Raw genomic sequence first — 25,722 nt, forward strand, 5'->3', positions numbered from 1 at the left:
AGATTTTGCCATGATTATAAAATTAGTTCTGCTAAGAGTCAGTGCCGCTGACCTGAAGACTGAACCAAATGATACCCAGCTGCTGGACATTAACTTTTATATTGCTTCCACATGTAGCTTCAAAAAAATCCTTCTTAAAAAAAGAGAATTTTACAATCATATAAGCCTTGCTAAAAAATAAAGCAAATCCTTCTCTTAGAGATATTCATTAGCTAAAGTAAACCTTTAGGGAAAAAAAAAGACTTTGTTGCAATAAAAAGTTTATAAATATTTTTTTGAAGCTGCATACAGATTGCAAGCAAAATTTCTTGTCAGGTTTTCTAGAAGCTGACATTGAAAAAGTTGAGGCCCTCTGACAAAAGAGTGTCTCAGTGTCAGCCCTGAATTGTATCCTTTCCTGTCCATCACTGTGCAGGTGAAGCAAATGATTGGATTCAGTCAATGCTATGATTAATGAGTTCCTCTCTGGATTTGGGACTGCCTATCAATCATGTCATTAGGGAGAATGTGCCCTGAAAGAGGCAGACCTTAGCCAAGGAATAACTACATTAATCTTAATCTGTATATGCACCCAGCCAGCCAAGTCAGGGTCACCATGATGAAAAACAATAATCTTCAATTCGACAAATTACTTTGCAAAGATAGACATTTCTTTACTTTTGGGGCTGTGTGTACTCCAGAATCTAAGTTGACTGTTTACAGCTTGAGTGTTACTACAAAGTGAAGGTTATTTTAATGAATAGTAATACTTGCAGGCAGTATGCGAGACAAGCAACGCTTACAGCTGCTACCTTTCCACCGCAGTTATTTGCACAATTTCCATAAAATCAAAGTTAAATCTGGATGCAAGTGAAAGAAATCCAGGTAAATGATATCGTACACTTCCAAGATAATCTTCCTGGGGAATTAAGGTTTCATTTATCCTAACAGAAGAACTATTTTAGTTTAAATGATTACATTCTCATACTTTAAAAGAAATTATGGTAAAGCCAAGGCAACCCTCCGCCTATACACAGACATCATGGTTTAAATTACATTTTCCTTATGGTATAGAGCTATGAACTAAATGATCATCAGTTTGTGAGAAATACATAGAGGTGGAAGTTCTCTAGTCTATCAGATAGTCAACTTGACATCAGAGTCAAGAAGAAACTGTCCTATAGTGCCCAAATCTTGTAAGAGAATACCTAAAGTGAGTTAATAAGTCAAATTTAACTCTTTTTCAAATAAATGCAATAAATAACTCTAAATCCGCATTTTTATATATTGATATTATTTGAGAAATTGAGGAGGACATAGCATTGTGCTAATTATGTAATATATATTCAGAACCTTTGAGGGCTGTAAAACATTTTTAAAAATCAGCAATTCTTCATTTTGGATGCTTGTTGCAACAGACAGCTAATCAGCCAAATATTAACTAGACAACTCCCTGTATAGGAGACACCAGATGTGTTGGTGCTGTTTAGAAACCACTTAAACTAAAATGAACTTTTAAAGAAAAAATTTTACTTGTGTATGTAGTCCCAGGTATATTACTGAGACATTACTTTAAACTGATCTTACTGAGAGAGAGGCTCCTAAATCAGCAGTATCATAAATTTAACTTTGTAACTATAATCAGATCCACTATTTCTACCCTTCTTTTTTCTCTCCCTTTTATAACCACTGCCATGGATAATGACATCTGGCCTTAATCTTTTAGTCATTGGATTAAAGCTTGTAAATTGGTATCGAATGCAAATGTAAAGATTAACAAGGTCACTGTCAATGTTACTAAGCATTTGCCTGACAGCTATCGTTATTCCTACCTACAGGATGCCCCAGAAGTAAATTTCTAGAAGTCAGTGTGACAAGACCAGGAAAATCATGATTACCTACATTTCCCCATTTGGATTAACATAAAATCTTACAGATTAATATAAACCAGTAAAGAGTATTCGTTAACTTAATGCTAACCAGCAAGTGCAACATATTTTACTAAAGTTTATAAATAACACATGCTTACTAGTTATAACCTTGATGCTAAGAACTTTATGAATGTTATTTAATTTTCCAAAACAAGTGTATCAGCTTGGTATCATCACTGAAAATGAGGCTTTCAGAGTTTCCATAACTTGCACAAAATGGCCCACTTACAAGGGATTTGTATTTGTCCATCTGATTCCAAAGCCTGAGCTCTTTATCTCTATGTGTGCTGGGAAAAATAATAACTTTCAGTCGTTTCAGGCAGAAAGTTATAATAGTATCTGCTAGCAACATGAATATATTTTAAAAGAATGGGGTACAAAAACAAGGGCTGGCTGAGTGATCTGTAGACCATACGAACTGTCATTCCTTTATCAATATCATGCAATTCTACACTGAAGACTAATTTTAAGACAGAAGGACTCTACGTACATATTTAAATTCATTAGGGACCCTTAAAAATCTTTGCAATACCACAAATCACTTAGCTCTTGGTGACAAACCTATGAGAAGGCTGACATTTTCATACAGAAACAGCTGGGTGTGTTTATAGCTTGAGTGTGATATGCCCCAGTTGCCCTCTGGGATTCTTACATTACCAGATGAAAAATGTGTACCTTTTTGACAATCAGGTACACAGAAAGCAATAAAAAGCCTTTTATATCCATTAATTCCTTCTTAATTTAATCTCCATGCCCAATCCATTTACAAAACGCTCCAGGCTATCTACTAGATACCTGTGTGCACACTGAAAAGGAGTGAAACCAAATTCTCCTGGGTTTAACTACCACCCTTTTCATCAGAAACCTTGAGATGGTGACTAAACAAGTATAATGTTCCAGTGTGTCAATGAGGTTCAAATTTTAATAAGACAAGGAACGTCTAACAATCCAGTTTTTAATGGAATACTTATCTTTTACCATATTCATGAAAGTTCCCATGAAGTTAGCAAAATGACTGTTGTTGCCTATCTGACGATATTCTGTTGTTGTTTGCTGGTGATTTTGTTATTATGAATATATTTGATGAAATTCAGTGAAAGAAAAACATCGCTTTACCATTCGGTGCTCAATTCTTTTGCTTTCAACAACTGGCATTCAATCCAGTTGGGTTTCTGCTGCTCAATGCTCTGTCTGACCTGTTGGGTCATATGATCAGGGCTACTTGTCTGCTCTCCCATGATGCTTTCCAAACAGACACAGATGAAACTGAGTTTCTCTTTACTCCATCTGTCAAGGGAGGCACCTGTTAAAAGTTCCACAGTGTTTTCATCCTCAAATATCCGACATATAATTACAATCAAGTTCCAGACAAGTAGGCCAGCTTTCTTCAATTCAACAAAGTTTTTTGACATTTTTCTCTCAGACAGAAAAAAGAAGTATTTAATTGGGGGAGGCAAACATGCAATCACCGTAGGTAACTTGCTGATTACAATAGATACTGCCTGAGCAGCAAGGCCTGCGCAGCCTGGGGAAGAAAAGAAAGAAAATGTATGATTAATATTAGCATTTGCGTTCCATCACTGTGTTGTTTTGAGTGTTGTGTGGGGATGTCTAATTTTTGTGGAGAAAATTGTTGAGATGAGCAAGTGCTTGACATATTCCGACAGAACTCTATTGGGGTCCCCTTAGTACTGCCTAAAATTCCCCAAATCCTGAACTTATTTTTTTCTCCCACAAATGAAGATTAGAAAATTCAGAATTCTACTTATATTTTTATCTATTAAGACGGCAGGTTTAAAAGGCCCAGATGTGCTCTAATTAACATGTGCAAAGGCACTCCTGCTGGCTCTCTGTGTGGCCTTTGATACTTCCTTAAGCCTTTCTCCTCCTCCCTTGGAATCCATGACAGAATCATTCCAGCTCCTCAGGACTGGCATCTCTTCTTTTAGTTCTCAGCCCAAATGTCATCTCCTCAGAGAGCGTTCCCTCACCAACCCATCTAAAGCAGTCTCTTCATGCCCTTCCCATCCCAGTCCCCAGGCCCTCCCTATCATTAGACTCCATTTGGTTGCGCTATTACAGTCCTTACCATCACCTAATGATTATCTCCTTTATTTGTTCATTCTGTCCCCCTCCACTAGAATATGAGCTCCATGAAGGCATTGCTGTGTCCCCAGCACTTAGTGCCTCATCTATAAGAGTTTTTCAATAAATATTTGTTGAATAAATGAGTCAACAAACTGCTTCATGGTTACCTCTGTTATTCTTCTTTGCTTCCATGCTAGTTCCCATGCTAGTTCCATCTCTACTAACACCGCGTAAGTGTGGGTATTTGCTAAGAAGTCCTTGGCCTGTTGACTGATGATTCTACACACTCTCCCTTGCTTGATGTTATTTCACTGAAGGATTTACTGATCTTCCTCCTCTAGATCAAGGTTTCTCAACTTTGGCACTATTGTGAGGAGCTGTTCTATGAATTGTAAGATGTTTTAGCAGCATCTCTGGCCTACACCCACTAGATGCCAGTAGCATCCTCCTCAGTTGTGACAACGAAAAATGTCTCCAAGCATTGCCAAATGCCCCCAGGGGGCAAAATCTTCCCTGGTTGAGAACCACTCTTCTAGATGATTCCAGAATCTTCAGTCTTGGCCTTTCTCCAGAGTCGCAATCCTACAACTTCAGCTCCCTGTTGAGCATTCTACTTCTCTGTCCAAGTCATCATTAACTCAATATAACTAAAACCAAATTTGTTGTTTTCCTCCCAAACAGGCCTGGCTTTCCTGACTCTTCCCCCGACCCCCATCTTCTCTTTTTTCTTCTTTCCTTCCTTCCTTACTTTTAAATCTTTCAAATTTTCCTATTGATCCTTCATACCAGACCAGGGAGCACACTGATAAATCTTCCTAACCCCTCCTCTCTGACAATCAGTTTTACCTCACTGTGACCATGGCTACCAACCTATTCAAGCCCTTCCTCTCAAATGGTGCCTGGACTACGGCAGTAGTCTCCTAACTCATCTCCCTGCTCCAGACTATGCCCAGCCCCAGCCCTGCACTGTAAAGTCAAATTCATATACTATGAATTTTATTATCTAATTTCTCTGCTACAACTGTTTTAACTGCTTTCCACTGTTATGAGATCAGTCTCCAGAGTGTGGCTGTCAAAATGCTCCACAATCCAGCCTCAGCCAGTTTCTGTGAACCCATCTTTGTTTTATCCTCTTTTTTAGGCTTCCGAACATCTCATTATTCTCACATGGAATGCCCTCTCTCTTCACAGGTCACACATATTCTTCAACTCTTGGTTCAAAGTCATCTCCTCCTATGAATTTACTAGAACTTATTATCCATATGACTGTTTTGGTAATTAGGTCCATAATGTGCCATGGTGTGTCATCTTTTATATTATCATCTATTATTGTTCATGTTATATTGTTATTTATGTCTTCATGAGTTGTCTTTACAACTAGACTAAAAGCTCCTCATGAGCATGGAAAAAAAAATCTCTTTGCTTCTTGAGTATCCCACAAAGCCAGACATGGTGTTTTAATCCACTATGTACATAACTGATTTTGAACATTGGAACTGAGTGAGAAGTCAAAAGAAGGTAGCTTTGAGTTCTTCAGTAAAACATTCTTTACTGTTTTTACTGAACAAAAATAATAAAACAATGTGAAAGATTTTTCAATATATTTGTGACATTTAAAGAAGTTACTCTGTTCTAAAAAAGTACAAAGCTCTTGGAAAACATATGTCTAGTCTAGTGACTCCTCAGAAATTCACAACAACTTAAGAATCATTTTAAAAATTAACTGAAGTTGTCTTTACAAGTTTTTAAAAACTGGGTCCAGTATATATTTGAATGATCTCATAAGACTATTGTATTAAATAAAATAATAAATGTGAAAGCATCTAGTTTGGTACTTGGTAAAAAATACTTCCACAAAAAATATTTCTTTTTATTCAAATGAATATGTTTAGACGAGGCTTAAAATATAGATAAAGAAAATTAAAAAACTCTTTTGTGACCACTGTTCTCTGTGTTCTTAAATTATATTAAATATTTTATTGTTCTTTGTGTGTTTGTGTCCCATTCTCCCTATTCTACTGTCAGGTAGTTGACTTAAAAGATTATATCTTATGTTCTGTTTATCTTAAAGAGAGCTTAACTGAAGACACTGGGTAAATATTTGACAATCTAAGTAGATATCAAGGAAAGATTACCAATTCTCTTCACACCTGCACCTCTACTGATATTTTATAAAATCTGAGGACTCCAGGTACTCAAATCCCCAACTGCTTCATTAAAACTTAAAGCAAATTCCAATCAGAACCTTTAGGCTGATGACAAATTAATAAATCCATTTTACTAATCACAGGGGTTCTGAGTCCATGACAATGTTAACAACACACCAGGGAGGCATCTTTTAAGAATGTCACACATTCATTTTTCTGTCTTTATTTAAATAAGTTGACTTCTATCTAAACCATATATATGCAATATACTCTAAGAGCCATCCCAATTTCAGAGCTGATAAAATGTGAAAAAAAACGAATGTCATAGAATAAATGCAATGTGATATGTATATTTATGTATTTATCCTTTCTTTCTTCCTATGTATGTACTACTGACTGTAATAATATATTTTATGGATTACAAAACATGCAAAAAGAAAATTTACAATGAATGAGGCAAAGACAAAATAATGTCTTAAACTTAATTTTTAAATTTTGCTTATTAATGGTATAAAATGTCAATAATAATTTATTGAGTCAGGATAATGTGATTTAATACGCTTTATTATTTTTAGAATCCGGGCTTAACTTTTTGCGATACAGTGATTCAAAGGTCAGGTTCTAAGTTCAGTTTGTTTCAGTACTCGGTTTTAATGGCTGTCAAGGTGAAAAACCTGCTACACGAACACACATGGATCCACACGGAAGAAGGGTGTCAGTAACTGTGCTGGAGAATCATGGCACTTGTTTTTCAATCTCAACCACCAAATAGGCAAAGGCTGGTGTTGAAATTTGACTAATAAATATTTATCATCCATGATGTCAATTAGTTGTTCTTGCAAACAAATTGAAAAATATTTCATTTTTGTATTTTTAGGAAAAATGTTCAAGAATCACTGAAACTCTTATTTGGAATATTTTAAATCATCTTAGAAAAATTCTAAGTTCTTAAGTGTGTAGCCATGATATTTCTATAGGTGACAGTAGTTTTTATAAAGCTAATATTTCTGGGTTTTATAAAATAAACTACCTTAAGGAGTTCTGACAGCACTTTGCGTATTTCTGTTATCAATTTCTTTCTCAACCATCTGCATGTGGACTATGCCATGAACACACTGTCCTTGCGGTGCTACCTCTGTTTCCTCTCTAGAATCCATTGTAGTTAAAACAATTACTCCAACTGTTTCCCCATAAAGCATTCTTTGTATTTAAAAAGTAATTTACTGCTAAGAAAATATATTCTCTGGTATATCTTTCATTTAACTGTTGTCAAAGAAACAAAACAACTAGTTCTTTGTGTATCTGCTCTTTGAAACATAAGGAAGCGAATACCTAAGCTGAGCTACACCAGAAACATCTAAACTTTCATTCAACTCTTTGGTAAATCTCCTACACTGTATAATTTATTGTAATATGTATTTCTTTTAATCTTCAGTGTTTTCTATGTAACAGTATTTGCTGACAAAGAAATAAAGAAATGTGTTTTAGTTTGTCACCTTACTGTTTTCCATATTCTGTCACTTTCACTGTGTCAGGAAGGACAAATGTTCCCTTAAGCTAGTGACTATTTGTCTTTTAATAAGTTAGAATCCTTAAAATAAGGCCTGTAAACATTTATCATTATTTGGACAAATGTTGCAAAGTACTGGATTAAATATCTCTTGACTTAAAACATTGCTGAAAACGATTACAGAGGTTTGTCTTCATGTTTTGGAAGCTTAGTTTTGAAATTTTTTGCTAATCAAGATGACTTCAAACTATCTTTAGCTAATATCTCAAGGCATAATACTCAGGAGGGATTTATGTTTAACAATAATGTATGAAAAGCCATATTTCAAATGGTTTCCCAACAATTTTCCTTTTTTCTTTTTTTTTTTGGCCAAATCTATCAGATCATCATTGTTTTACCTTATAATACGGCTGAGAAAGAACCCATGTTAGGAATAGAAATAAGCATGAGCTTTTTCACTTTGTCACTGTTTGCTCTTCCTTGCATTCCCAGTATTAGTTTTAAAGCGCAGTTGATCTGTTGATTTACAGGAATGTCTTAAAGCTCCTTATGTGTTTTGTAACGATTAATTTTGCTAAAACTAGACTCTGAAATACAAAGGACAACCTCAATTCATTACTGTATGCTGAAAGCTAATGAAGGAGTGAGGTTACCCTGTCCATCCCCTTCCCAATAACATTGTCCCCAACACACGACTGGCTTACTCACAGACCAAGGGAGAGCTCCAGTGACAATCTCCATATGAAACTTTAGTAAAGTTTAATTTCTTCCTTTCTTCTCACACACCAAAGAATTGTCTTGCCTGTCCCCTGAGGTGTTTGCCCCCATTTAGAAACAGTTATACTAGTCTTCAAGAACCAAGAGGAGATAACATTATTTATAGTTTACCTCAACCCCAGTGCCTGGTATGTAGCAGTAATTCACTTAGTAAATATCTATTGAATGAATAAGAGATGTAATATCTGGCATGTAAATGTTATCTGTCTTGTATACTGTAATGAAAATGAAGGTTGAGCACTGTCAGCCTAAAAGAGGCAGAAATGAAGAACAATGGTATTCTCCTATTGTCATATGCACCTGAAATGCACAAAATGCTTTATAAAGTCACTTTCCTCCACCACTTTCTTTTATATATTGATGTGATTTGGCACTCCTTCATGGTTGTCTATTGTAGAAGTGTTGTACTTCTAGTCTTAGTGATAATTTTATGAAGAATATTACTTGGTAAGGAAAACCACAAGAACTGATATCTACGAAGTAAGCATTTTTTGGAACCAGAGATGGTTCTTTGAAATGTTATGGAAGAATTCCAAAATGCTTGTAGAAACAAAAATTGTTCATGAATAGAACAACTTGAAAGTCACAAGCAAAATAGCGCTACTCATATGACATGATATTTTAATCATAGATCATGCCTTTTGAATTGTTCAAAATCTATGAGATATCCAAAAGCTAGAACTAAGGAGAGATGGTAACAACTCAGACAAGGAAGAGCTTAAGTAACGAAAAGCTGACATTTTCCAATTTCAATTAAACGGCTTTACTAGACTCAAAGGCAGTTTAACAGGGCTTGGACAGAATTAAAGCATTACTATGAAAGGTCACAGATAGATAATTGATTTGAATTTGTAATATAAGGTCGCTGGATAAGAGCCACATTATTTAGGATCTCCATGGAGAAGAATGAAAGAAAAGCTAGTCTCTTCAATTGACTTCAGTGGGTTCAGCTTGAGTATTTTACTGCTGAAAGTTTCCTTAGAGTTAGTGAAAAAATACTCTTTTTTAAAGATGACTATAAAAGGGAAAAGTTTTATTTTAAAAATCCTAAAGAAGATTCATGAATACAGACAGATACATAATATACATTCAAACGATTCTTGTGAAATTCCCAGAGAGTACAAATATCTAAGTGGGAAGAAACCATTTAAGCAGAGAGGACTTGATTAATAAAATAAATTATTAATGTAGGTAAATGATGGTTCTTAAATTCACTTAGTAAATGTGCTGCCCTGAATAGGAACAATGCACTGAATTCAGAACCATAGGTATTGGGAAAAAAATTACCCTATCAGAAAAATATAGTTACTAAATGGGGTGCTATTTTTGACCTAAAAGCTACACACGTAGGTGTGTTAAGAGAAGAGAAAGTAATAATTTGTAGTCGCAGGAGAAAAACTTCAAGGAAAGAATAATTAAACTAAATATCAGAGCGATCTTCTCAAGAGTATGAATTTGAGATTACTCAATTGATTTAAAGGAAATTAGTCAAAATCATGTTACTAATCTGTGAATACTAACATAAACACAAAATAGCCTGAAAATTCTGAATTGGTAGTTAAATAAAAAAGATGACCATTTCAGTCATTTTCATTTCTAGTTTTGTTGATCATGTGGCTCACAGTAAAGAAAATTACTTGTCTCAAATATACACGGTGGAAAGCAGACTAATATACTTTACGAATTTTACAATTTTTAGAATTTTACTTGATCTCACATCCTAGAAAATTGCTTCTTCAGGGATGCGTTCTTACAGAAAGACAAATATACCTTTGCTTGACTCTTTCCTTTTGGTTTCGCTTGGAATATAATTCCACTCTTTTGGAATGCTTTCACGCAAATGTTCAGGAACACTGTGCTTGTTTAGGTTTGTCTCCCAGTTTCTCCCAGAACTCAACACAGATATTATCTGCTGGACAATGTTCTTGACAGCGTCAGTCAGTGCCATTCTCAAACATCGGATGACCTCTAGCTCAGACTCCTTGTACGTTGAAACTTTAAAATCAGACAGCATATTATAGTTAGCAGAATCTGGCAATATTTTGTGCCTTGTTCAACTGGGAATTCAGTTTCTCAATAATCTAGTTGAAAGCCATAGGAAAGGAGAGCTGCTTTTAACCTAGAAATCATATAATTGATAAACAGTCCATAAACATTTGAAAAACAAGTTTCTTCTTCTTGGTAATAAAGCGAGTGGCAATTAAAATAACGGTGAATAACAATATTTGCTGGTGGTTTGACACTTTACTAGTGGAAATAAAATTGTATGACCTTCTTAGACAACAACTTGGCAAAAATCTCAAAAGTTTTAACATTTACTCACCTGTTAACTCACTCCTTCTCTAGGACTTTATCCTAAGAAATTAATTATAATTATGTAAAGGATATACAGAAAAATTGGAAATAATCTAAATGTCCAATAATTGGTGGTTTTTTTAATTAGCTAAGGTATATCCATCTGCACAATAAAGTCATATATTGTTCAGTAAAAAAATAAAAGCAGGTTAGAAGAGAGTATGACATGCTATTTTTCTTTAAAAATAACATATCTACATACATATATAAAAGAATTAAAAGATGTACCCTACAGTGTCCATGGTGATTATCAATGACTGATGGGATTTCAGGGGATTTCCCTCTTCCTTCTTCTTCTTTTACTTTTTCTTCCTTCCTTCCATCCTTTTCTCCCTTCCTCCCTCCCTCCCTTCCTTTTTTCTGCCCTCTGCCTTCTTTCTGATTATATGTGTTACCCACTATGAATATGTATTACTTGTGTGATAAATGCAATAAAAGTGTGTGTGTGTGTTTTTTTTTTAAATGTGACTGGAAAGTCCTGAGACTATCACTTGAATCAATAAGAAAAACACCTATATGCTTTGTTTTCCTGTCATATTTCGAGGTGATAGTTCTCAAATACTCAATCCATTGTTAAAAACCACCACGGTGAAGAGGATCTTGGTAATATCAAATATTGAGAGGTCAATTTTTTAACATGGCACAATCGTTAGTTAGATAAGCTGTTGCTCTTTATGAAAATGGTGGAGGGTATAGCTGTCTGTCTTTTTAATGATGTTTCAAGACTTTAATTCATTGAAGGGCATAAAGATGCCTTTTTCCTATAACAATAATTAATATTCATTTTGGTTGAACTCTTTGGAGTCATGGATTAAATACAGCTCAAGTATCTAAAAATTCTAGATAGCCAGAAGTTCTTCTATTTCCTTTTGTTAAAAGGGTATGTTTATTCTTTTTAAAATAAAATCAAGGAATTGAAAATGATACAGAAAATAATAGACCTATCTCAAAGAATTATTTGAAAATTATATGAATTAATTTGTGTAAAGTAATTGGCACACAGTAGGCACTATATAAGTATTTGCTATTATTATTATTACCTAAGATAAGAGTTTTCTGGAAAAATTACAATGTTATAGTGTAGGACTGCCTAATGTTCTCTTGATGCAGGGTTCTGAAACATCTTGAGCACTAGATACTGTAGGGAAGATTAATCAATATCCACAGATGCTTATGGTAGGGATAAGGTACAGATAAAGAAAGAAGAAATGGAGAAATGGGAAGAAGCAGGAATAAAGAAAAGAAAGTAAGTGGTAAGGCCTTTTGTTTCCTGGCTCTGCATATCATGAACTTGGAAGTTGCCACTTGGTCCTGTTTAACAACAACTAAAAAGCTGGACAGATGGAAAAATAAACAACTCTTCTTGGATCTGTAAGAGAGGTAAGGACACAAGGCAAACCACTGCCCCCAAGATTGGAGGGACAGACAGGCAAACACAGGGAGTCACAGCTTACTGGAGTGGAGACTCACAAGCAGAAACTACCATGGGAACCAGTGCCAACGCAGGAAAATCTAAACCATAATTGATGAATTGCTGGAGGCTCAGTGCAGACAAGGCTGAGAATTAAAACTCCAGGGGGATTCTGTTGTGAGGGGTCTGCCACACTTTTGTGAGTTTCATCTCCAGGTGCTCAACTAGGTTCCCATAGTAAATATCAGAGAAAAATCCCCCAGCGTTTCCAGCAAGGGGAGGAGAAAAGAACATTTTGAAATAGGCCAGAGCACTCTGTTCTTCTTAAGGCCTGCCCTCAGGAGAAACTACTAAAACAAAGCCTAACCCACTGGGATATTATCAGAGCTTATGCTGACCTGGAAGAAGGGAAATACCCAACTCCAGCCCCCTCTAGCCATGCTTGCCTACCTAAAAGGGGAGAAAAAAACTGAGAAATATTTGTGAAGTACACCATCCAGGCGGTATAGACTCTCTAAATGACTGAGACCTAATCAGAGGACTATAGAATGCTTCCCCTCCCCCACACCTCTCCACCACATCACTAAAGGCCCATTTATGGCAGTTCCTTTTAGCTAGTACATCATGTCCAGCTTTCAAGAAAAAATTACAAGACATACTAAAAGGCAAAAAACACAATTTGAAAAGACAGAGCAAGAATCAGAAACAGATGATGGAAGGATGTTAGAATTATCAGACATCAGAAATAATAATTATCTGATAATAATTATCAGAATTATCAGGAATTTAAAACCATGATTAATATGCTAAAGGCTCTAATGGATAAAGTAGACAGCATGCAAGAACAGATGGGCAATGTAAGTAGACAGATGGAAATCCTGAGAAAGAACCAAAAGGAAATACGAGAGATCAATAACACTGCAACAGAAATGAAGAATGTCTTTCATGTACTAATTAGTAGACTGGATATGGCTGAGGAAAGAACTCTGAGCTTGAGGATATATCAATAGAAACCTCCAAAACTGAAAAGCAAAGAAAACAAAGACTGAAAAAAAAAGCAGAACAGACCATCCAAGGACTGTGGGACAACTACAAAATGTGTAACATACATGTAATGGGAATACAGTAGAAGAAAGAAAGAAAGGAACAGATGAAATATTTAAAACAATAATGACTGAGAATTTCCCCCAAATTAATGTCAAACAGAAGCCATAGATCCAGGAAGCTCAGAGAATACCAAGCAGGACAAATGCTTAAAAAAACCATACCTAGGCACATCACTTTCAAATTACAGAAAATAAAAGCTAAATAAAAAGTCCTAAAAGAAGCCAGAGGAAAAAAACACCTTACCTGTAGAAGAACAAAGATAAGAGTTATATCCAACTTCTCAGAAACCATGCAAACAAGAAGAGCGTGAAGTGAAATATTTAAAGTGTTGAGAGGAAAAAAACACCAACCTAGAATTCTGTACCCTGCAAAATTATCCTTCAAAAGTGAAGGAAAAATAAAGACTTTCTCAGACACACAAAAATTGAGTGAATTTGTTGTCAGTAGACCTGCCTTGCAAGAAATGTTAAAAGAAGCTCTTTAGAGAGAAGGAAAATAATATAGGTCAGAAACTCAGATCTACATAAAGTAAAGAAGAGCACTGAAGAAGAAATAAGTAAAGGTAGAATAAAAACTTGTATTTTTCTTATTCATAATTGATCTAACAGACAAATTTGTTCAAAATAATAATAACAACAATGTATTCACTTATGTATGTATCTTACATATATATACATGTATACACATATATACTTATATATGTTTACATATAAGTGAAACGAATGACAGCAATAATATAAGGGATGAGAGGGAGGAATTAGGACTATTTTGTTATTATAAGGTACTCACACAACCTGTGAAGTGAAGTGTTATTTGAAAGTGCATTTAGATTAGTTGCAAACTGTCTCTCTATATATGTTGCAAATTCTAGGGCAACCACTATAAAAAGAAAAAAAAGAAGTATAACTGATATGCTAAGAAAAGAGAAAAAATGGAATAATATAAAATGTTCAATTAAAACCAAGAAAGGCAGAAAAAGAGTGGAAGACAAAAATAGGAACAAAAAGCAAGAGCAACAAATAGAAAAAAGTAACAAATAAAGTAAATATTAATTCAACTATATCAATAATCACCTTGAATATTAATGGTGTAAAAGCACCAATTACAAGACAGAGATTGATCAGTGTGCACCAAAAAACAAGACCCAACTATACGTTGTCTACAACAGACCCACTTTAAATATAAAGACAGATGTAGATTAAAAGTAAATGGATGGAGGGGCCGGCCTGGTGGCGCAAGTGGTTGGGTGCGCGTGCACCACGGCAGTGGCCCGGGGTTTGCCGGTTCAGATCACTAATTAAAAGAAAGCTGGAATAGCTTTATTAATTTCAGGCAAAGCAGACTTCAAAGCAAGGAAAATTATCAGGAATAAAGGAGGGCATTACATAATGATAAAGGGGTCATTTCTCCAAGAAGACACAAATTCTTATTGTGTACGTACCTAACAACAGAGTGTCAAACTATGTCAAGCAAAAACTGATCAAACTGCAAGGAAAAAACAGATGAATATACTATCATAGTTGGAGAATTTAGCACCCCTTTATCAGAGACAGATCCAGCAAGTAGAAAATCAGTAAGGACATAGCTGAACTCAACAACACCATCAATCAACTTGATATAATTGACATCTATAGACTACTTCATCCAACAACAGCAGAATACACATTCTTCTCAGGTTCATGTTGAATATTCCATAAGACAGACCACATTCTGAGCTATAAAACACACTTAACAAATTTCAAAGAATGTAAATCATACAATGTCTGCTGTCAGACCACAATGGAATTACACTAGAAACCAATAACAGAAAGATAACTGGAAAATCCCAAAACATGTGAATATTGAACAACACACTTTTTGATAACACATGGGCAAAAGCAGAAATCTCAAGAGAAACTTAAAAACATTTTGAACTAAATGAAAATGAAAACACAACTTATCAAAATGTGTGGGATGGAGCAAAAGCAGTGCTTAGAGGGAAATTTCTAGCATTGAATACATACACTAGAAAAGAAGAAAGAACTAAAATCACCAGTCTAAGTTTTCACCTTAGGAAACTAGAAAAAGTGGAGCAAATTAAATTCAAACTAAGCAGAAGAAAAGAGATAATAGGAATTAGAGCAGAAATCAATGAAACTGAAAATAGGAAATCAATAGAGAAAATCAACAAAACTAAAAGCTGGTTCTTTGAAAAGATCAGTAAGATCAATAAGCCTCTAGCCCAGCTAACTAAGAAAAAAAAAGAGATGATACAAACTACTAAAATCAGAAATGAAAGAGAGAATATCACTACAGATCCAGGGACATTAAAAGGATAATAAAAGGGGGCTGGCCCCGTGGCGCGGCAGTTAAGTGCATGTGCTCTGCTTTGGCGGCCCGGGGTTCGCAGATTCAGATCCCAGGCATGCACTGACATACTCCTTATCAAGCCATGCTGTGGTGGTGTCCCATATAAAGTAGAGGAAGATGGGCATGGATGTTATCCCAGGGCCAATCTTCCTCAGCAAAAAAGAGGAGGATTGGCATCAGATGTTAGCTCAGGGCTGATCTTCCTCCCAAAAACAAACAAACAAAAAGGATAATAAAAGAATACTATGAAAAACTTTATGCCCATGAATTTGATAACCTAGATGAAATGCCCCAATTCCTTCAAAGACACAATCTGCCATAACTCACACAAGCAGAAACAGACAATCTGATACCTATTAAGGAAACTGAATAAATAATTAACAACCTTCCAAAACAGAAAGCACCAGGCCCAGAAGGGTTCACTGGTGAATTCTACGAAACATTTAAGGAGGAAATTATACCATTTCTCTACAATTGCTTTCACAACACAGAAACAGATACACTACTTCCTAACTCATACTGAGGCCAGCATTACCTGATTACCAAAACCAGACAAAGACATTGCAAGAAAAGAAAACTACTGACCGATACATCTCATGAACATAGATGCAAAAACACTAAATAAAATATTAGCAAATTGAACCCAACAATGTATAAAAAGAATTATGCACCATAACCAAGTGGGATTTATCCAAGACATGCAAGGCTGGTTCAACATTAGAAAATCTACAAGTAAAACAACTATTAGTGAAAACAAAAGCTGTAAAGGATGAAAACAAAATTTAGACACTCAACAACATAACATTCATAACATCTGGCATTCAATCAAAAATTACTAAATATGCAAAAAACAAAACGAAAACAAAAATCTGTGGTCCATAATCAGGAGAAAAATCAGCTAATAGAAACATACCCAAAAATAACAGAGCTGGTGAAATGATGAAACAATCCTACCTGGTCTTTTTGTGCCATCCTCTCATCTTTTGGTGCCATATCAGACAATGCTCCACTGCTATTCATAGGGTTTTCATGGCCAATTTTTTCAGAAGTGAGTGGCCAGGTCCTTCTTCCTAGTCTGTCTTAGTCTGGAAGCTCTGCTGAAACCTGTCCACCATGGGTGACCCTGCTGGTATTTGAAATACAGGTGGCATAGCTTTCAGCATCACAACACGGCAGCCACCGTAATATGACAACCGACAGACAGGTGGTGTGATTCCCTGACCTGGAAACGAACCCAGGCCGTGGTGGTGCTCCAAATCTTAACCACTAGACCACCAGGGCTGGCTAAGCTGACTCTATCTCCATTCTTTGCAGCCAGTTAGGTTTCTCTTAGTACATGAAGCAAAGGGATATTTGCTGTGTTGGCCCCTTCAAAGGGAACAGGAAACCTCCCTGTTATGTGGTGGCTTTCGGTGCATTGTGAGAATTTATTCCCAACCCAGTGGTTCTGTCTGCTCATATTTCTACCTGTCTTTCGATTACAATTACTGATCCTGTCAGTGGATGCAAAATTAAGAGTAACAACTATCTTAGCCTAGAACAATCAGAGAAAGAAAGTATAGAAAATACAGATATAGTGTATACTAGCAATTCAATCTTTTCTAATAGAATATACACCATCAAAGCAGTGGCCACTTAGTACTAATCTGTGTGTTCGTCTAAATTCCTGAAAGGTTGGGGCCATTAGTTATTCCTCAGCTTATCCCCTCACTTTACCTGGGCCTATGTCAGAGTAGGCAAGAGAGTTGTCATTTTATTCCATGAGAAGAATGATAAGGAGATTATGAGGCGGAAGCTGGATGGGACCTATTCTTCTTCCAAAAGGAAGTAGAAATTTATAAGAATCTTAACCACTAGACTACCAGGGCTGCCTAATCAGCCGTTAGCAAAGATAAAATGTAATACTGAAAAATACTCAGTTAATCCAATAGAAAGCCAGAATAGAGGGAAAAAGGAAAAAAGATTAGATGGGACAAACAGAAAGCAAATAACAATAGAGACACATAGTTCCAGGTATCAGAATAGAGAGTCCACAAATAGATGCATACATTTGATCAATTGGTCATTTGATTTCTGACAGAGGCATTGAAGTAATTCAACTGGAAAAGTATGGTGATTTCTAAAAATGGTGCTGGAAAAATTATATATCCGTATGAAAAAGTATGAATTTCAACAATTACCTCTCTCACACTAAACAAAAAAAAATCAACTTGAAATCAATCATAGAACTAAACATAAAAACTAGAACTATGAAATTTCCAGAAAAAACGTAGGCAAAATCTTGGCACTCTTGAGATAGCAAATAGTTCTTAGAACACAAAAAGAAAACTGATAAGTTGGACTCATCACAACTACAAACTTCTCCCTATCAAAAGACTTTGTTAAGGAAATGAAAAAGTAAGGCATAGACTGGGGGAAAATTTTATTAACACATGTATCTGACAAATAACTTGTGTTGAGAATGTATAAGGACTCGTTACAACTCAATAATGCAAACAATCCCATTAATAAATGAAGAAAAGTTTTGAGCAGATATTTTACAAAAGAATTTTTTTAAAATGACCATTAAGAACATTAACCATCAGGGAACTGTAAATTAGAACCACAATGAGATAGTACTACATACCCCTTAGAATGGCTAAAATCAAAAAGACAATTCCAAGTGTTGGTGAGGGTGTAGAGCAACCGAAACTCTCATACATTACTGGTGGGAATGTAAAAAGACATGATTACTTTGAAAAATAGTTTAGTAGTTTCCTATAAAGTTTAACTCACAGGGTGTGGTAAAGATATTTATCTCTCTTAAAAGAAAAAGGAAGTTAAGGAATAGAGTGACTGAAGAACAGTCAAAGTAATATATGCTTTGATATTTTTATTTGCCCAACTGAAGATCACTTGACCTACTTTGAGGCTATAGGCCTGCAATGATTGCTACCAAATCTATTTCTTAGAGAGTGCATTTGCCTTTGAAATGCCCATGAGGTCACCAACTTAATTATTTTTTGTATTTCTATCTTTTATAATATTTTTTAATGAATATTTTCACTCTTGTTTTCCCCCCTAGCTTATGTTAACTCTAAGGAGCTATGTGTTGGATTTCTAATTATAAAATCAGATTGTATATTTCATTACTGAATTCATATGCTCATAAAGCAAATGTTTCAAAAAATTTAGTCTAATAGAAAAAAAGAAAGAGAAATAACATAGCCTATGAGTCAGAAATTCTGGTTTCTTGTTCTGATTCTTCAGTTTAATCAGTGGACAATCTTAGGCAAGTCTCTTAACATCTCTGACCCTGGTTTACTCAGCAATAATAAGAGGATACTGGCTACTTCATCCTTGCCTTTCTACTCTAAAATGATACCACTGATGTTTTACGGATAAGCTATACAAAAACCATTGACAGTATTTCGAGAGGAAGAAGACACACCAGTTTTTAAATAATGTGCTCCAGTGATCTGGGTAGGTTAATTACATTTACTGAAGTATAGATCTATTAGTGGTGAGATGCAAATATTGTGGGATCATGACTACGTGACTCAGCTATATTTCCTTTAAACCTGTCGTATTTTCATGTTAAACAGAAAGTATAGTAAAAGGCTTAATTTTCTTATGAATTGGTATATTGTATTATCTTATTAGGGTTTTTTAAGATAACCATGATCGGTAACAGAAGAAAAGGAAAAGTTTTGCCAGGACTTACATAGCAGAGAAAAGACAAAGACACAGTTCCTCACGACCACTGCAAGGCCTTAGGTTCCAGAGAATATTCAAGACCCAGAGAATATTTAATGTTTATGGAGAAACAACTTGTACAAAAGCCAAGGACGTTTCACCAATGTGAAGTTCTGCTCCTTTGAGCCTCCCCATACAATTTGGGCTCTGTGACTGTGTGTCACACCTGTTTCAAGAGACTTGTCTGACCTTGTGGAGGAGGGTTTGCTCAATGTGTAGACAAAGAGAAGACTAATTAGGAGCAAGTAGCAGTTTTTCTTTCTCCTGCCACCACCTGAAATCCATTGATATCTCCTAGGTCATTTTCAGTGCAGTTTTGTGCTGTGTCAAAACAGTTCAAGAACTTAAGAGTCGAAGGATGAATAGCGGTTGAAGCACACAGTTCACCAATTCTTTATAATCTCGTGAGAGAATTCGGCTCTTACTTCACCAGGAACAACTAAAAACAGCAGCGGGGGGAGGGGCTTTCAAGGTTGTTTTTCTTTTAGTTCAATAGAGTCTACATCAGAAGTAATTCAGTCTTTTTAACTAGAAAACCACCCCTTCTTTGGGTTAAAAGGAAGCAGCGAGAGAAAACATGGAAAGTAGGAGATAAAACTTTAAAAGGAAATAATTATTATAGAGTCTTTAAGTGATAGGTTGAGATTTTTGAAACCATTACAAAAAGTTATCTATTGCTATTTTGCAGGGATAATGACCAAGAGAAGATGTAACATGACTTTAAAATAGCTACAAAGATATTCAAGTAATATCTGGAGGATAGTCAAAAATCCAGGAAAGGGCTGGCCCTGTGGCGTAGCGGTTAAGTGTGCATACTCTGCTGCTGGTGGCCCGGGTTCGGATCCCGGGCGCACACCGACGCACCACTTGTCAAGCCATGCTGTGGCAGCGTCCCACATAAAGTGGAGGAAAATGGGCACGGATGTTAGCTCAGGGCCAGTCTTCTTCAGCAAAAAGAGGAGGATGGGCATGGATATTAGCTCAGGGCTGATCTTCCTCACAAAAACAAAACAAAATAAAACAACAATAATAAAAAAATAAAAAGTCCAGGAAGAAGGAAACCATGATTATGAGCCAGTTAGATTTTTTATACAGATCCTAGGAACTATTTCATGAAAATATCAGTTTCAAACTAGTGTATAAGAAAGCTCACAGGTTGAAATGTAAATGATGTAAATGGTTAATGGACTAATAAGATAACCACTAAGTTTTCATCTTTTCCTTTCCCAAGATATTACATATGAAGATTTAAAGGCAGGATATGAAGGATAAAACAAGGTGAGAATCTTTATACCTGGTCCTGAAGGTGGGAGAACTCATGAACACTTCCTAGTCAGATATGCAACCTGCTCTGTCTTTAACATCTGTTCTAGCTATAGGCAGAACAATAGAGAAGGAAAAAACATATTGTCCCCAAAGGAATGATAGGACATGCTTGCCTTATAGAGAGAGAGGCACCATGGTCATAATAATAAATGCCTTACACATTTGAGGAAAATTGACCAGTAGTTTTGTCCATCAGTTTATTTAATAAAAGCACCCAAGAATCACAAAATATTTTTTCACATCTTGCTAATGTCTTAAGTGCTCAATAGCAAAACATAATTTGTGGTAAATATTAAATTAAATATTTACAAGAGAATACTTCCTAATAATAAAAAAAGGAGAAAATCTGCATTATATACTTTTCCCTCTCGACTTCCCCCTCACCTTGTCCCAAGTATACTAAATTTTGATAGGAACTAATGGTTAATGTTTCCTAAAAGAAGCCTATTTATACTGAAAAAAATATAAGATATACTTTTATAAATAACAGACTCAGCAAAAGTGACATCAACAAGAATTTAAAACATCTTTAAAGATACATTTAAGTACCTATAAAACACTTTTTTTACAAATAGTAAATTCCTCATACCTGGAACGTTATATAAAAAGTCCCATAATTGTTCTTCTTCCATGTAGCTCACAAAAACATTTCCAAATGTTTGTGGAGAAAAATTGCAATGGTACAGTACTTTAAAGATGGCTTCCATCAAGCTGGATCCTTGGTTCAGATTATTTTCTGTATCAGAACCTTGTTCTTGCAAGGTGCAATCTTGAAAAGAACAAAAATGATTTAGTAGGTATCAGTGAATATGATTAGATTCTTATCCCATACCCTAGCATAATGCTGTAAAAATGTATTTGAGTAATATTTACATAATTAGAGAAATGCCACATTCTTTCAGATCAATGGTCCATGTAACCCAATATTGCTCCTGAGATACTCATGGATATTTGTGGGGGAAAAACATTGTGAAAAGGACCACAATGACATCACTTCAAAGGACAACGCTAGTTTCCCTTTATGTCAGGGAATATGTCCCTTTATGTCTTTTTTCTCTTAAAGAAAATACTTTTGGATTCCTTTTCTCATTTACAAGTAATACACATTAATTTTAGAAATTGTAAAAAATCCAGACAACTAAGACAACTAAAATTCTACCAAATCCTATCAACCAAGGATAGTCACTATAGTTGGTACAGTATTTCATTTGTATTATAAAAAAAAGACACAAATGAATATATGTATGTATAACTTGAACACCAAACAGAATTATTTTATACATGCTTTTTCGTTATCTAAAACCTATTTAAAACTAGTTGAATCTTTGAATCTCTCTTTGGGATTTGTGTTCTGAACATTACCATACTCTTTATGCAGAACATAAACTTCGTGGAAAATTCACATTTATACTGCTCTCAGAATTATACTATCAATTCTACAAATAAATTTAGAGATATCTCTCAAACCCATATATCCTATCATTTCAGAATAAAGAGGTTTATCAATAAAACTATATAGGAATTCTTACAAAGATAGTGCCATTTTAATTGCCCCCTTCAGCCCTCCTCTGGCCCCATTATGACTTCTTCAAAGATCAGTTATCAGAAGTTCCACTACTGTTGCATCTATAGGTTGGACTGCAAAGGTAAAATAATAACTCATATTTTCTTTAGATAATTAGCACAATGTGTCTAGTATCATAATATGTAAAGATATTTATTGAATTAAAGATAATGACTCATATCTTGTCTCAGATTTTAAATATCTTGAAAAAACGTAAACTAGATTATTTGGGAATGAGTACCTTTCTTTGTCTTGCTCATTTGGAAGCTCATTACTTTTATGTTTCCTCTTGATAATCTAATTTCTGTGATTTGATTTTCATGATCTAGAGAACATTCCTCAGGATTTTTGCTGGAACCATTGGTAAGTGGTATTCTCTTTCTACTGGGTTGTTAAACTGGTAGAATGTAGGCTGGAAGTTACTGATGGCCATTTTGGAGAGAACTTGACTGAGAATGAATCAGATACAGTAAGAAGTAGAACCATGAGATGAAGAGAACATTCCTGATGAGATGACACTGTTTGAGAACTTGGATCTAGCAATGCCTTTATATTTATGTTAGCTGAGCTGATAAATTTCCCTTCTTGGTTAAACGAGGCCAATTTGGGTTTCCATCACTTGTAATCTAAAGGGCCCTGACTTTTTCATCAAGCATAAAGGGTTATATGACAGAGTCCTAGTCCAGGCATCATAATTTCATCATTATTATCGAAATAGTCTCATCAGTTCTGTCTGCCTTTCCCTGCCTCCAATTCATCTTTCATTCAACTATCAGTTATCCTTCATGTCATTCACCCATGTTTAAACCTTCCCCTCTTCCTCCACTTTGTTAGAAATTTCTTAGCCTGACAATTAAGTTTCCACAATCTTTTCCCAAGTGGTATTATAATCCCCAAACATCTGTTCCACCCAAATTGGTTTACTTGCTTTCCTTGTAAATGTTCACTCTCATCTGCTTTTTTTTTGTCTGTCATTTCACTAGTCTAGAATGTTCTCTTTCAATAAAATTCCTATTATTTAATCAATCAATTAATGTGTCAACAGTCACTACACTACATGCTGAGGCTTACGCCTTCCAGGGATTCACTGTCCGTGTGTGTGTGTGTTTGTGGGGGGAGGGAACGATAGACATGTAAACAATTGTTACAGCAATATAAGGATAAGTAGGGTGATCATACATCCTGGTTTGGCAGGGGCAGTCCTGGTTTATGTCTGTTCTGGTGTAATTATTAGCAGCCTCCTCTTTCACTCTTTAAAGTGTCCCAGTTTAGATGATAAATTATTTGATCACCTTAAATCTAAGTACCTTAAGTCTAAGGCACTGTGGAAATACAGACAACGATGCTTTAAATTTTTGGGGAGAACACAGAGAAGTCACAGAGAAGATTGTGTCTCAGCGAAGTCTTTAAGGAGGAGTAGAGGTTTATCAGCATGACGAGGTTGAAGTGGGGGAGGTACTTTCCAGGAAGACAGAAGAGTTGGTATAATGGAGAGAGGACAGGTAGCTGCTGGTGGGGTGGCATGGCGGAAGTGTGACTGGTGTGAGGGAGGTGGGAGTAAAGCTAGACAATCAACAGAGCATGGATAATCTGAGGCCCCAGAAATCATGCAATGACAACGCAGTTGGAGAAAGGCGGATGGATATGTGGAATAGTTATAATAAAAATAATAAGTATTATTGTTATTACCATATAAATGTGTCAAGACACTTCAATGAAATATTATTTTTTATTTTTCTCTATTTTCCCTTGCCCCAGAATAAAGTAGTCTATTTCTCTTTACTTGCCTCAGGAATTTTTGCTATTTGAAAAGCACAAATAGACTGAAGTCAGTTACCCTCTTAGACTTATAAAAAAAAGAAGAAGAAAAACTAAATCTATTGAGTAGTTATTAGTTTGAACTACATGAAATAGCCATTTTTGTAGGCCATAAAAAGTAAAATATTGGCACTACCATATGATATAAAGTGGAATCATGTGTCTCGGCAGGTGGACAAGTCGAGGGTTTGGAGGGCTTAGAGAGAGGATGCTCTGGGACAGGAGAGAAAAGCCTCTGGGTCTATAAGGGGGAGCATCTGCCTGCCCTTTGCTGGATGGCAGTGCTCAGGAGGCTTGTCTGGGTGAGGCTCTGAGGGAAGCTGGATCCCTGACACAGGTTCTCTGTCTCATCAAGGGTTTCAAGTTACACCTGACTGCTGCACTTGGCAGGAGCACTTGGACAGCGACATGGTATCTCCGCAGTAACTAGGTGACCAGATAACAGATGATCAATAAAGCCTCGCAGGGACGTCTGCACCACCCAGGGGTGAGGGTGAGAGCCCTAAGAATATCTATGGTCAAATGTTCCACCAGCCTGGTAGGATGGGGCTCAGAATCCTAATAAAATTGATTTGAAGACTATAAGCGATTTAGATATTTCTTGTACATCGGAGTTTATGAATTGAGATATATACCTGCTCCATAAAAACAGAGTTTCTATTCACAAAGTACGGACTGTACGCCAAACATCACATGAGCTGCTTTACATTTCATCTTCATAATACTCTCTAGAATGAGTGTTGATTATCCTAGTTTTACAGAGGAACAAGTGAAGTTGAGAGAAATTAAGTAACTTGCCCCAAAGTTGGGCAAAAGTGGTTAAGAATTTGCCTCTGCTGTTTGCATTAAACTATAATGTCAAATTTCTCAAAGCCTGCTTTGGCATTTTATTGACAGTGACCTCTGAATGCAAGGTACTCACTCCAAACCAGGTATGTGGCTTGTGGTAATTGCCTTAACGTGAAATACCTTAATTTCATGTAGCTTTCTACACTTTCACATACATTATCTCATTACCTCTCTAATACTGTTTTCTTATTGGACTTTCTATGGATGTGCATCTTGTCTTTAGATATCTTCCAACAGCACCTAGAACAGTGCTACATGTTTAACTGATGTTTTAATAGCAAAGAAGAAAGAAAGGAAGGGAGGAAGAAGAAAAAAATAGATCTCTTGAGTATTTTTTGTTGAGTTTTGGTCCATCTAGTAATTGATATTTTGGAATTACATTTACTTCTTAGTCATAACATTCAATTTTTTCCCCCAAGCCTCATCTTCCTCGTATCCACTGTGTCCTTTCTTCTTTCCTACTCCTTGGAAACCTTTTTCTCTCTTGACTTCCTTATGGTCATGCTCTCTTGGTTTGAGGGTGCCTCATTGGCTTATCTTTTCTGTAGTTCTTTCTCTTTTTATCATCTAGAACTGGGCTTGGCAAACTTTTTCTATAAAGGGCCAGAGAGTAAATATTTCAGGTTTTGCAAGCCATTTGGTCTCAGCTACTCAACTCTGCCATTGTAACACAAAAGCCGCCAGAGACAACATATGAATGAAGGGTCAAGACTGTGTTCAAATAAAACTGTTAAGAAAAACAGGTAGTGGCGGGGAGAGGGCACTGGCCCACGGGG

General features: G+C 35.8%; 1 protein-coding gene across 10 annotated transcripts in view; it reads right to left on the bottom strand.

Moving 5' to 3' along the window:
• KIAA0825 (KIAA0825 ortholog) overlaps window positions 1-25,722 on the bottom strand; it is a 370,351-nt gene that overhangs the window by 187,317 nt on the left and 157,312 nt on the right. For 8 of the 10 annotated variants that reach the window (XM_058530923.1, XM_058531045.1, XM_058531081.1 and 5 more), the window contains 3 exons: window positions 21,305-21,484; window positions 10,203-10,427; window positions 3,027-3,435 (listed from right to left, as the gene is read on the bottom strand). In XM_058530923.1, the coding sequence (XP_058386906.1) occupies window positions 3,027-3,435; window positions 10,203-10,427; window positions 21,305-21,484 (814 nt within the window). The remainder of the gene's footprint in view (window positions 1-3,026; window positions 3,436-10,202; window positions 10,428-21,304; window positions 21,485-25,722) is intronic. The other 2 variants (XM_058531332.1, XM_058531423.1) reach the window with 2 other exon arrangements.

This window comes from Diceros bicornis, chromosome 1 (assembly GCF_020826845.1).
Source record: "Diceros bicornis minor isolate mBicDic1 chromosome 1, mDicBic1.mat.cur, whole genome shotgun sequence".
In the NCBI taxonomy this organism is placed as follows: domain Eukaryota; kingdom Metazoa; phylum Chordata; class Mammalia; order Perissodactyla; family Rhinocerotidae; genus Diceros; species Diceros bicornis.